General features: G+C 30.6%; 1 protein-coding gene across 1 annotated transcript in view; it reads left to right on the forward strand.

Annotated features, from left to right (window-relative positions):
- Positions 1–3,408: 3,408 nt before the first annotated feature.
- The window catches only part of LOC124530003 (sodium-independent sulfate anion transporter-like), a 72,568-nt gene continuing 61,477 nt past the window's right edge, over positions 3,409–14,499 (forward strand). The window contains exons 1-4 of the mRNA XM_047103975.1: positions 3,409–3,632; positions 5,248–5,422; positions 9,271–9,466; positions 11,313–11,533. Coding sequence (XP_046959931.1) covers positions 3,607–3,632; positions 5,248–5,422; positions 9,271–9,466; positions 11,313–11,533 — 618 coding nt within the window. The 5' untranslated portion in view covers positions 3,409–3,606. The remainder of the gene's footprint in view (positions 3,633–5,247; positions 5,423–9,270; positions 9,467–11,312; positions 11,534–14,499) is intronic.

Genomic DNA, 14,499 nt, shown 5'->3' on the forward strand with positions numbered 1-14,499 from the left:
GACTTACGGTTCGAGATATTTTCAAGCGTCTAAATTTTTTTTTCTTTCACTTAAGTGTAGATATATCGAAATCATATCGAATCAGAATATTCTATCTGTTTCTGTATCCCTATTTTTATATTTAATGTATTTAATACTACATTAGTTTTTCGTACGAATGATAATATCTTTGATAAATCCTTATCTTAAACGAGCTAATGATATTGTAATGGTTCTATACATTATAAACAATAATCGCCCACGTCTCATAATTAATAGTATTCTATTAATGGCCGCTAAACGCTACGCCACTAGCCTTCACGCACGTGCCAGTAACAATTGTACAAAGTAACTGGTCAATCGGATGAATGGTTCATGAATGCATATGACAGTAATAAAGATATATTAATTATGTATACAGGCTTAAAACACGTGGTATATATAATTCTTATGTTAATAAAAAAAACGTCATACTTAAAAAAAAAAAAATTCAGAATATATGACAATTTTATATAGGGGTTATGTAATTTTAGCATTTTTTTTCTTTTAGGGAACAACAAAAAACATCTTCTCAATTATTTATAATAATTGATACACATAGTAAATTATTTCAGTATGCACATTGTACTCAGATCACTAAAAAACAAGTACTTGACCTTATAATAAAGCATTTTTCTTTAAATTAATCAATAAGTTTGTTAGTATATTGTAGAAATGAAATTAATTTTGATAACAAAAATAGAAGTTCATAGACTAATTACATAGCTTAACTTATATACGCATATATGTAGTTGAATATTTTTCCTTTTTAATTAGTAAAACAAACACACGGTTGTTTGACATTTGTTCTGTATCTTTACAAAAAAAAATCAGCACATAATATTTTAAGTTTAAGTTTGCTAAGCAAGATAATATTAATCATTTTTATAAGATCATTAATTCAAGGACGATTTGCGGCATTTCCAGCTGATATTGTTTGATTTCTTTTTTACGAGATTCGTTGTGTGTACCACTTAAGGTTTTTCTGACACGTACGTAATATGGAAAAACCTTGTTTTTTATTTGCTGTATGTTTAAAGTCTATAAATAAATATTGCTGAGCAAATTGTTCAACTGAGATGATCGTGTGGTTAAAATGCACGGTTCGTATCAAAAGTTCGAAGTAAATCCGGATAAGCTGAGTTTTCATGTACTTAAATATCTGAACCTGAGGGTTTACCAGCGCGAAATTTATAAAAAATACCAATAGCATAGAATCCCTCACCCGAAAATTTACTCCCTCGAGAGGTTAATTAAAAAAATTAGTTTATGTCTTTTCTCGGAACTCAAACTATCTTCATATCAAATTATATTCGCATTTATAATTTTACTATAGATTTGTATACATCTCAAGCCCGGATGAAAATCTCTTCAAGGAATTCACGAGTGCATTTACTACTTGCATTCGAGTAGCGTGATAGTACTTTAAGAGAAGGGGCCTTTGCCAGCAGTTATTTTATTTACATTATCGTTATTTTAATTCTCATCGCGTGAAGTGGATTCAAGGCTTTACCATACGTCAATGTCGCATAGCAGTTAGCAGTAGGCATTATCACCTTATGAAAATATCGTTTAATTATGCATTGAATATTATATCATCTATTTATTATGTAGAGTTTAATACTTGGTTATATTGTGACATATTCCTTAGTGGCAGTTGTATGCAATAAACAACATTCTCCTTAAATTTAGAGGAGGTTGTAGTTCTTACATTACTATAGAAATATTTGTGTGATTTATTGAATCATACCAATTTGTAACGTCGATTCCACTGGAAAGGTAGAATAGCGTTACTCATCTTTTTCTGATATAAAATTACTATTTAAAACAATTTTGACAATCGAATCAAATTTCAATATCATATATTATATACAATGAGTGAATTTTAAATATTAAAACGTAGTTCTTTTTTAAAGCAAGCTATTTTGTTACGATTTTGATGCAGAAATATGAAAAAGTAATGTTAAATTCTTATAAGAGTTAAATCACCTAAAACGATTTAAATTAATTGTTATAAATTGAATTACTTATATTACGTAGGTAAAAGACCAATTAATTAAACCTGTTGTAAATAAGGTGCATATACAAATATTCATTCGTTCTATTTTGCTTTTAGCTTAAGTAAATACCTAACTTAAGTCAAATATTTCCGTTAACCCTAAAGTTTAGTCATTAATAAAAAGAATCGCATCAATGTGGTGGTGTTATAAACATCGGAAAAATATTTATTGAAATTTATACGTTTTATCTTGAAACACATATTTCTAAAATAAATGTTTGTCTTGTCTGTATATTAAACATTTCCGAATATTATTTTATAAATAGGTTAGACACATTTAAATCAGTATTAGCTGAGGTAGGTTCAAAATTTGAAGTTTTATAAAATAAAAATAAACTTTGAGTGGTTTTTGGTGATTACTTGTTATTTTTATCAATAGTGCCATTTGTACATATACAGTTACGTTATTAAATCATTGTTAATAATGTTTGCAATTTAATAAAGTAAATAAAGAAATAGACAATAACCTTGCTAAGCCGTACTGACAAATTATTTCATTGCATTCAAAGTTATTCGTCCGTGAAAAAAACCAATTGTAAAACTTATAAATAGGTTTTCTTATTACAATTTCTTCATTCAATTATTATCTATCTTATTTTGAAATAATAATTAATTTTCCTTGTGAAAATATAATAATGAATGCGTTTTGGATAAGAATTCTATGTAAGAATAATTTCACAACACAAATTATCAATTAAGTTATTGTAACCAGTTTTGAGAAAGAAATAAAATAAATAAATATTTTTGAACAAAACCATCTTGGTTGCTTCTTCGTTTATTTTTTTGAATCTCATTTTGTTTTTAATGATTGCAAAAGATATATTTGTTATTGGATCCTTACTAGCACAATATTTAAGATTTTAATAAAAAATACTTTCCATTACAATGTCTAGACTCATAATTTTAGCTATCTATGATACTTGTACGAACAGCAAAGTCTAGTTCGACATTTTGAAGGATTTTTCCTTAAGGAAATAAAATAGAGATGGTCATTATCTAAATGTTTTGAAAAATAAAATTATGTTACTTAAAGTTACTCACCTACACACCCTAGATTTTAGTCCAGAAATGATTTAAATATAATTTCTAAGACGTGGATGTTAAAATTGAATATAATCAATTAAATAAATATTATTTATATTCTTTCTAATATTTTTGTGAAGTCATTTATATTAAAATTAAAAAAAAGGTGTAAATAAAATTATAAGACGTGTGGTGTTTATATAATTTATTACATATTGTTGTTGTGTATGTAAAATTTATTGTAACTACGGGAAATTGAATAGATCATAAGATAATTATGTTAACACTTAGTACTTTGAGGCAGTTTACGTTAAACCGTTGCCGAATGCGCAGGTTAAAAAAGAATTCGCGCGCATGCGTCAAGACAAGCGCGAGAAAATATATTGTTTATTTCTAATGTGCCAAAATATAATAATGTTTTACCGTTATTTTAGTCTTAATAAGATATATGTTTGTTCGTGTATGTGGTTATGAAAATACTCGTAGTTTAACAACGTTTTTCATTCATGGTGTGGGCTGTGAATATAAACAGGTAATATTTCATAATATATGTGATTACAGTTCAAAATTTGCATAACATTGATGACAACTAAAGTGTTATAGTTTGTAGATACAACTAAAGTCTATAGTTTGAGTGCTAATCTTTTTTTTTAATCTTGAGGGCAATTATTTAAATATTATTATCTATTTCTCATTATCTTTAATTGTTACATTATATTTATAGGGCATCCTCAGGTTAAATAATGCGCTCTGAACGAATGTACGAATTTTGAATATACGTTGATATTAATTATGTGATATATCGAATTTTCTTAGTATATAGCGATTATTATAATAACATACTAGTTGGCACCCGCGGTTTCACTCTCGTTTTCTTTTAACCTGAGTGCTAGTCAGTTTAAATATATAGTATAAAAAGTAGCATAATATGTTCTTCCATTCATTTAACCTGATTGTTAGTCAGGTGTTAGGTATAAAAAACAAGCTAGTATGTTCTTCCATTTATCAAAATAGGTTAACCGTGAAAATGTAATAGGCAGACAGTGATATTTTCGTATTTATAATATAAGTATATATTTAGTGCAGTATGAACGTGTGATTATAATTAGTTATAATATGGTAATTGCAAGTTCACGTCAAACTATCGTAACTTTTGCATATTTTTTAGGAATGACAAAATAAATATTCCTCTTTATAAAAAAACATAGATAATTGAAATAAAAACACCTATTATTCTTGTTTATTTTACAAGGAAGTAATGTAGGTATTATATATAGTATAAAAAAATACGACTATATAAGGTACGGTCGGCAGTATATAGTCGACTTTTGACAATTCATTACTGGTATCCAAATGTTTTATTGTTGAGAAGGATAATTTTGTGTATGTATGTTCGTATGTTGATATTGACTTCAAGGTAAATAGATTCGATCCAATGGTTATTATTGATTAAATAATAGGATGGAGGAAAACATCGTGAGGAAATCTGTCGAATGTCGCAAACAATTCATCTACATTCAATTTGAGTCCTATCAAAAAAGTAGTAAAGTAAAGTAACAGCCTGTAAATTACCCACTGCTGGGCTTAGGCCTCCTCTTCCATAAAGGAGGAGGAGGAGGCTTGGAACATGAATATATTGTATGGAATGAATATGTTGTATGTTCCTCAAGAAGAGAAGATGCTCGTTTTTAACTCAAATATATGTTTAGTAATATTGGGAGATCAAATCGCACATACCATATTTTATTGATTCTATAATTTATTCAGCAAAAGGCAAATAGCATAATAAAGGCTAAAATATACTTGGTGGTCTGGGTAGGTACCACCCACTCATCAGTTATTCTTCCGCCAAATAACTCTACTCACAACAATACTCAGTATTGTTGTGTTCCGGTCTGAAGGGTGAGTGAGCCAGTGTAACTACAGGCACAAGGGACATAACATATTAGTTCCCAAGGCTGGTGGCACATTGACGATGTAAGGAATAGTTAATATTTCTTACAGCGTCATTGTCTATGGGTGATGGTGACCACTTACCATCAGGTGGCCCATATGCTCGTCCGCCAACCTATACCATAAAAAAAGCCAAAAAGTAAAAAAAGTATATCATAAATTTAGTGAAATGTAAAATAAACTAAAATTTGCAGGGCAATGTTGTTGGAGCCACGGCGAATTGTTGGGCGGGTTTTCCCCATACTGAGTTGGTCGAGACGATATGATGTAAGGACTGGAATTGGGGATTTGATCGCTGGTATAACAGTAGCCCTTACGTTAATCCCGCAGTCCATTGCTTACGCCTCTCTAGCAGGATTCGAGCCACAGGTAAATAAACAATCAGACCGACGATAACGAACACACAAATAATTTACACAAGACTGTCTTGCAAATGCCTTATACAGCCTTCCAAGCACGTATAGTAACTCTCTTAGTAAAAAAACAGAGTCAAACCCGGGTTTAAATTGTAACGTGTTTTCTATTTTAGTTTAACATGAAATATTTTACATCTATAACTTTCACTCTTTGTTTTCCCTTGAAATATTTTTTCGAGTTATAAATAATTTATGTACTGTGATAAAGTACACTTTCTTCGATAAGAAACAATTTATATAGTTCCGGCATTAATTAGAATATTTCAATTTTTATTTATCGTAGTTATCGTAGAGGCTTACGTAACAACTTTGGGATTTCTATATTAAATATTTAAGAACACAAAATCCTCTAAAGGAGCTTAGTCGAGAGCCTTACCTACCCAAGATTTACTTAAAGACGTTTTATTTAAAGACAAATTTGAAAATCGAATACACAAATAAGTCTTGATTAGTTTTCTTGTAAAATAAATAATATAATCATATTATAATACAGAATACATATTTCTGTTTATTTTAAAAAACCTAGCAATCTACCTACTCACCACCATAGAAAAGGCACATAACTATTATTTTAATATTGTGGTTCGATTCCAAATTTTCAAGTAAATTCGTAATCCCACCAAAAACATTAAATGTAAAAAAAATGCCAAGTTTCTCGACGCAGTCTTTCCATCGTAAAAAGTTTTGGAATCTCATTGAAGCCAAGTCCTATTCAAATTATTTTGTAGTTATAAATCAACATTTAGTAATTGTATAAATAGTTTTCTTTATATTATAATTATAGTGAAAAAACCTAAACTCCTAGCTTTATCGACGTCGAAGATATAGGGGGGGGGGCGAAACAGCCGTGAATCGCTTTGAGAAAAGATAGTACGGCCGTGCCTATTTTGCTCGAGACTTGGCTGGGGCACTGTCGTGCCCCCAGATCACATTATGTGTCTTGATCTGTGTCTTTTGAAATTATTTTATCTCTGAGTTATTCTTTGTACATATATTATTTTTAGGGTATTTACCTAAATAGCTTATAAGTATTAATCGTTGACAGAAATAATTGTATGATTTTCAGTATAATTTTATAAATATCCTTTGCTTTAAAGGTTTTTACAAAAAGCAAAACAAAATCGTATTGTTTATTTGTTCGACAATCAATGGAACAAATGTACTCCGTCCTACGTTTGTAGAGTAGCAACAAACCTGCTCAGAGGGATTAGGGATTTAATTGGCGGGATCACAGTAGCTTACACTGATGCCGCAAACTATTGTCTACGGATCGATAGCAAGGTTGAAACACTGATAAACATCGATGTTTGTTGATTGCAAACGATGCAAATTATTTGTTCTTCCGTATTAAATCTGACCTAGATTTACTGTGCATATCTAGATATCATTATTTTAATTTTATAACTGTTACTTTTGAATCGTTTTAAGTGTAAAGTTTGCATTAAGTCTTCATCGTAGTCATGACACGAACTTAAATATACACTTCAATATTTAAGTTCCATTTTTAAATGCTTACGAGGTTTTTTAAATCTATTAATTAGAATATATTTATCTTAAGTACATATTCGTAGAACACTAAGTTTGAGTGTTTTTATAAATATAAAGTCTAAATTAGAACTATATATTATAATCAAAGGAACTAGCGGGGAAATAAGAAAGTTTAAACTTTTATGAAGCTGAATCAGTTAGTTTCAGTTGAGTTCGTCTAATGGATTTTTATCAAGCGTGAGAGTAAGTCTGAGTTTTGAAATACAAGAAAGTTGCTTTACTCGTTTTATTTGTTGTTCCTGTTGGCTTTTCAACAGTCTTTACAAAGAAGAGGAAAGGGGTTTAGGAGAAATGCTGCCAAACAAAAACAATTGATACACGCGTACACGATGATGTTAAGAACGTGAGGATTGGCTTTATACGTATATGTATATATGCAGATAATTAATTTTATATATTTTTTTTTCAAATCTATATTCTGCCGTTGTGTAAGACGATTACCATTAAATGACATCTGATCGATTTTCACTTTTGATGACATTTTAATAAGAAGAAGGTTCGCTATCGATGTATATAATAATAATATCTTGATTAGTTTTTGAAATAATTTAATGGTTTTATCATCAAAACCTTACATAGATTTCAATTTTTACCACATTTTTTGCTCATAGCTCATGATTTAAGATATATAGATAGAAAAGCGTTATAAATATACCAATACTATACTTCGTGTTACTTACATATCACTTAAAAATATATTTAAAAAGTTATATCGAAGCCCGTTCTTAGGCATCACTATATTCTGAATGACTTGGTGGTAAGAATTTTTGCGAGAATAGATTCCATACGTCTCTCAAATATTCTACCATCAGCAATAATACAATTGTTGTGTTCTAGTTTGAAGTGTAAGTGAGTTATTGCCAATACGTAACAGGGACATAACATCTTAGTTTAAAAAGTTGTTCGAACATTTTAAATGTAATGAACCGTTAATATTTCTAAAAACGTCAATGCTATTTATAAATGAAATTTGATAATTCACTAGCGATCCAATCTGGGTTCGCACGGATGCAATACTGATATCAAATATACTACAGAATTGTTTTATTTACGACATCACATAATAAACTTCTAAAATTATCAGTGTTTCTTTACTATATTGTCCATGTATTATATACCAAAAACATTCCTCTCGATCACTCTGTTAATAATCGAATCAAAATCCGTTGTGTTATTTTAAAGATTTAGGCATACGTAGAGACAGACAGTGGTAAGCGACTTTGTTTACACTATGTAATCATAATGATACTTAAAAGACTGACTCAGAGTTACTTTGCATTTAATATGTATATTGAAAAAAAGTAATAAGAACAATATATAAGAAGAGTAATACATTCATACAGATATCTTGTATGTACAGTGTTGGTTATTTAATATATTAAGCTAATATGGGGATTCCTTTCGTTATTTATTTATTTAACAACGGTGCGTCAAACACAACACGAGTTATTAACAATGACGTAATATTTATTTATTAAATTATAAAGTCTAGTTTTAAATTTATGTATATGGGTTGAAATTTACATAGCATTTGTATATTTGTCGAACAAAACACGTCGAGTTAATTATTTAAGGTAATAATTTTAATCAAATATCCAGTTACCGACGGAAAATCTTATGTTAATAGTAACCAGTTCATTTCTATGCAAGTTACAAATTTGCATTTCTTTCTGGTGAAAAACAGCTTTCGTTAGTCTTAATTTATAGGAAAATTTTATTTTTAAAATAAACGTGTAGTTTTAAAATATCTTGGATATACTCGTATTTATATATATTTAATTTAAATTAAATTTCACAAAGTATTGTTATTATTTATTTTGATCGACATTTTTTATGTTAGACTTCCACTCAAAAGTGTATTATGTGTAAAAATTAAGATGAAATTCCAGTGCAACGCTACCATATGAAACAATGTTTAGCAGATACGATTTATACTAATCACACAGTATAAAACAAAGTCATCTTGTTTGAATAGGTATCTCTGATTTTGATGCGGTTTTTTTTTAATAGTTTGTACTCTATGTATAAAAAAACCGCATCAAAATCCGAAATATACCTATACGAGAGGAAGGTTTTAGTATATAATACATGTATTATATACAAATACATCATACACATACAGTATTGCACCCGTGCGAAACCAGGGCGGGTAGCTAGAAAAGTATAAGTTTAAGATTTTATCTCGAAAGATATATCAATGAAAAGGATTGAAATATACTTGTTCAATTTTATTTTATAACCAAAACCTTTCAGTATGGTCTGTACGCGTCGTTCGCTGGGGGCTTCGTCTATGCTGTAATGGGCACTTGCCCACAAATAAATATCGGACCGACTGCTTTACTCTCCCTCCTTACGTTCACATACACGAATGGCACAAATCCTGACTATGCAGTATTGCTTTGTTTCATTGGTGGTATTATTCAACTTTTAGCTGGGATCGTTCAACTTGGTAAGTATTGGTTATTTTTATACAGGCGGGAAAATGAGCTACCTGATGGTAAGTGGTCACCACCGGTCATAGATATTGGCTATGTATGGAATTTTAATTATTCTATTCGTTGTATCTCCAACACGTCACTAACTTTAGGAACCAAGTTATTATGTCCCTTGAACACTGACTCACTCACCTTTTCAACCGACACACATTAATACGCAGTATTGCCGTTTAAGAGTAGGATATATAATAAATGGCACCTATAATGATCCTTTTATTAAGTAAAAGTTTCATTTCGAAATCAATTATTAATCTTTATTAAAATAAATCACGAAGTAATTTAGGGCATTTTTAATATAACGATAACAATAAGTAATATTGGATACATGTTTGAAAGTTGTCTGTATTATACATACATACATAATATTATAAAAAAACTTTTTCGTTGTTGAAAAGACTATCAAATTTATACATTTATTTTTAGTACATATGCTTTTTTGGCGTCATTTGATTGTTCTATTCAAATTCTTAATAAGTATGCAGCATTTTTGCAGTATTACATTCAAAAATATATTGTGATAACGAGTCCAATGCTATATTGTTAATCGATATCATTAACCGGTTATTTCAAATTCAATATATTACACTTGACATGTATATTAAGTAGGCTTGATAATATGACTTAAAATTGCAAGTACTTAGATAAAGTAATAACATGTGAAATAAAGTTTTCTTGTAAATGTCCTTTGGCTTGAAAAGGCTTTTCGTGTTAACGAGTTGGATTCGAAAGTTAAACTTCCACGTTGCTCCAGTTCAATGTTTCAGAATTTACAAGTTTTGACAGGTTTTCATAAACACAAATAATACACGTGTAATCTTATATACTATGATGAAATTAAATTTCACTTTTGAAGCATTTCTATTTAATATTAACAGCGTTTCTAAAGTAACCCACTAAATAGAGGAATATGTTTTAGGGTTTGTAGAATATTGGGGTGCTTTCCACTCACAAAAGAATATTAAAATTTAGAAACATCGTCCATAGTCAATGACGTTGTAAAAAATATTAACAATTCGTTACGTCACTAACGCTCACCATAGGCGTGTGCAACAATATTAAGTAGTTTTGTTTTTGCTATAAGAGGTGAGAGTGTGGTTCATACTCAATCGAGTTTGTACAAAAATCTACTGTTAAAAATATTACTTCATAGTGGAGTATTTTGGATTGAAGGATGAGTGACTCAGTGTACACCGATTTTGTCGTGAAGGCCTAACACAATACGGATAAACAGGTACTTTGGCGGGTTTTAAGGAAGGAGTATGCTCTTTTCTTGAAGGTTCCCAAGTCATATCGGTTCGGAGTCATAGTTATTCTACCACCAAATACCAGTACTCAGTATTGTTGTGTTTCGGTCTGAAGGGTGAGCGAACCAGTGTAACTACAGGCACAAGGGACATAACATCTTAGTTCCCAAGGTTGGTGGCACATTGACGATGTAAGGAATAGTTAATATTTCTTACAGCATCATTGTCTATGGTGACCACTTACCATCAGGTGGCCCATATGCTCGTCCGCCAACCTGTACCATAAAAAAAAAGAAAAAAGGAAAAACTGTCGACGAAAGCTGGCATTAAAAATACTGGTATGGTTAAGGATCATTGATGTATATGTGAAGATTTGTTTGCCTTCTAAAAGTTAAATAAGGATATTTTTCTCTAATAACTTATCACGCGGAAGAATTCTTGAATATGTGTAAATTTTGAATGGAATATTTCATGAAATATACCTTATTTTCTGGGTCCTACTTATTAGTACGAGAAATTGAATGGAATGTTATAATCATCCACATATTTTCTACAGGTTTCCTCGTGGAGTTTGTATCATTACCAGTTGTGTCTGGTTTTACGTCGGCTGCTGCGATAACGATAGCGTCTTCCCAGATAAAAGGTCTCTTAGGTCTTAAATTTAACGCTGAGACTTTCACATCGACATGGCGTGGAGTGTTCTACAATATAGGAAGCACGAGGTTTGAAGATACTCTACTTGGATTATCGTGTTGCATTGTTCTAATGGGAATGAAGGTGAGTGAAGGATTATTTTATTTTATGTTTCATATTGACGTTGTTATTTATCTATACTTATAATAAATCTGTAGGGATGTCAATTCTGTACATGGAATATTTTTCCAAAATAACTATCAGAGGTTGAAAAGGGGTCGATACTGATGGCAAAACTGCAATCAGTAAAATTTTTGTCTGTCTGTCTGTCTGTCCATATAACCGTTATAGAAACAAAAACTACTCGACGGATTTTAACGAAACTTGGTACAATTATTTTTCATACTCCTGAGCAGGTTATAGTATACTTTTTATCACGCTACAGTCAATAGGAGCAGAGCAGTGAAGGGAAATGTCAGAAAATGGGAGAAGTTACTCCATATTTTAAGCTTCCGTCGCGTGTACAACCTTAATGGTTAGAGCTACATAGAAATTGTGTATTACGGAAATGTTCTCCTTGAAATTATATAAAAAATATCTCATGACAGCCTTTGTCTATCTTTTATGGTTGACTAACAATAACACGTGTCACTCCCAATAGCTTAGTAGTTCGAAGCTTTCTGATTATATTTGTCTATTCCTGCGTTTATAACACTCTCAATCATCTCAAATTAAAAAAGTTAACAGTATTAACTATTCCATAAAAAAGAAGCATAGAAATCGGTATAGAAACACCAAAGTTATACATGAAATACGCTAATAATAAAGCTATCGTACGTGAATACTAAATCTATACTATTATATATAAATCTATAGAGTCTGTAGGTACACTTATTTTTGTCGTAATTCGTCATAAGTATTCTTTTTATGATTGATTGACATAATTTTTACCATTTTTGACTTTTTTGTTCGTCTGTATGTTCTGCTACAACTCAAGAACAGATGCACCGATCTTTATAAAAATTGGTATACAGGAAGAACATGTGCTTGCGCAAATGATAGGCTATGTATATACAAATGTGGATGTGTTTTTATGTATGTCATCGATAAACTCAGAAACTGTTTGCTTGATCATTAAGATTAAATGAATAAAGAGATTATGCTATCCCCATTGATGTAAAACGCCACCAGGTAGCGCTGCGATATAAATGTATCTACACCGTTCCACCGATTGTCATGAAAATGAGTACGTACAAGTATTTTTTCACGGAGAAAGTAATTATTTCATCCGTATCATTAAAAATAACCAACAGATGACCCTTACGAGTATCACGATGCATTTCTATGCCGTTCAACCGATAAGTATAAAATATGAAATAAAAAATGCAAATCGTGGATCATCATTGAATCAAATAATTTATATAAATAGAAACCACCATGCCATTGAAGAAACAAAGGATCGGAACATCAACAATATATACGCAGGGTCATCAAAAAGAGCTACGAAAACAACATACCAACAAGAAATACGTTTAGAAACAAATAGAATCCGAATTTCCACTTTGAGAGTTGACAAAACAGTTAGTCAACGTAATGATCAAGTTTCAGATCTTCGATTAAGCATCTTCGTCAAGAGATACTGAAAAACCTGACGAGCGAGCCCAACGACTGGATGATCAACAATTAAAATAAACTAAGTCAAGAACTAGAACCAATCTCAATAAATCCCGATGTGATCGTTGGTTCAATGAATATAGTACGCCCATATTGTCACGCTATGATGATTAAAATAAACTGCTGCTATAGTGCTACTCCACTGGCAAATGTATTTACCACAACTGGTTGAACCACCAGAACCTCTTCTTATCTACGTTACGGGAACTACTGAGGAGTCTGAATATTTCCTTCAGCATATTAGAAATTACAATTCTTGCTTTGAAATGACATCATTTGCAGCAACAAATATTGTACAATACAATAATTTCGCGTCTATGTTTAAAGTGTATCATATGATTGGTTCACTTCTTCCAGTATCTAAATAAAATCTCCAGTTTCTGGAGATTTATTCCATGGACAACGTAGAAAAAGATTGGATCTTCGATGCATGTTCAGTACCACAACTAATCGACAAATCATTGCTAAATTTATGATTATGCTTTATGAAAATACATGTTTAGTTAAAGATTTTAAAACTGCTCTAGAAGGTGAAACAACAAAATGATTCAAAGTCATTATCAATGCAGATAGATCGCCATTGAATGCAGAGCACGAAAGCCGTTATCGTGACGAATCGTGATGAAATGACGATTATCCATTTATGTTTATGCGAGCAGAAGATGGATATCATTTCGGACTGTATCAAAATATTCTCACGACAGGCTCTGTCACATCGAAGAATTAGTTATATGGATTTATTTGCGTATCATATAATGATTAGAGATAATCAATCGAAGTGTAATGAATCTGAAGTGTCGTCAACTGTTTTAACAATTCATTTTTGACATGAAAGCTATGGTCGAGAACGAACAATTAAACTACATTCGATACAACCAATCAAAACTCTGTGCCAAAGAGTAAATTTATTTACGAGATACAATATCGCATGATAAAGTATGTGCTGATATTGGACAAAGATCTTCGTACAGTGGAAGTCCAAGACATATGCACGAATATGCTCAGGATGCTTTGACGTACGTTCGCAAGTATTGACAAGATTGTAAATGTAATGACATTGATATTCGATAGAACCGGATAAAAGAGGACGTGTTGTTTTTAAGAATTTGATTAGATCTCGCATGTTTTTTCTCTTTATTTGTTTCTTTATTATTTGTACATTGTTGATGATCAGTAATTAATTACAAAATTAAAAATTAAAAAAAAAAATTCTGCTCCTAATGCCCAGCGAAGCGGGTGTATATAGCTAGTTATTAAAATATGTGTCATTTAAACGTATGTATTTTATATAATTGTACATGTAGGTTCATGTTTTTTAAATTGCTTGCACTTTACCGATAAAAGAATCAATGTCAGTTTGTATGTTTGTAGAGGGTAATCTCCAGAACTACTGAATCATAATAAAAAAAAAATTACAACAAAATCTAAAAATTTAT

The sequence above is a fragment of the Vanessa cardui genome, chromosome 5 (assembly GCF_905220365.1).
Source record: "Vanessa cardui chromosome 5, ilVanCard2.1, whole genome shotgun sequence".
NCBI lineage: Eukaryota > Metazoa > Arthropoda > Insecta > Lepidoptera > Nymphalidae > Vanessa > Vanessa cardui.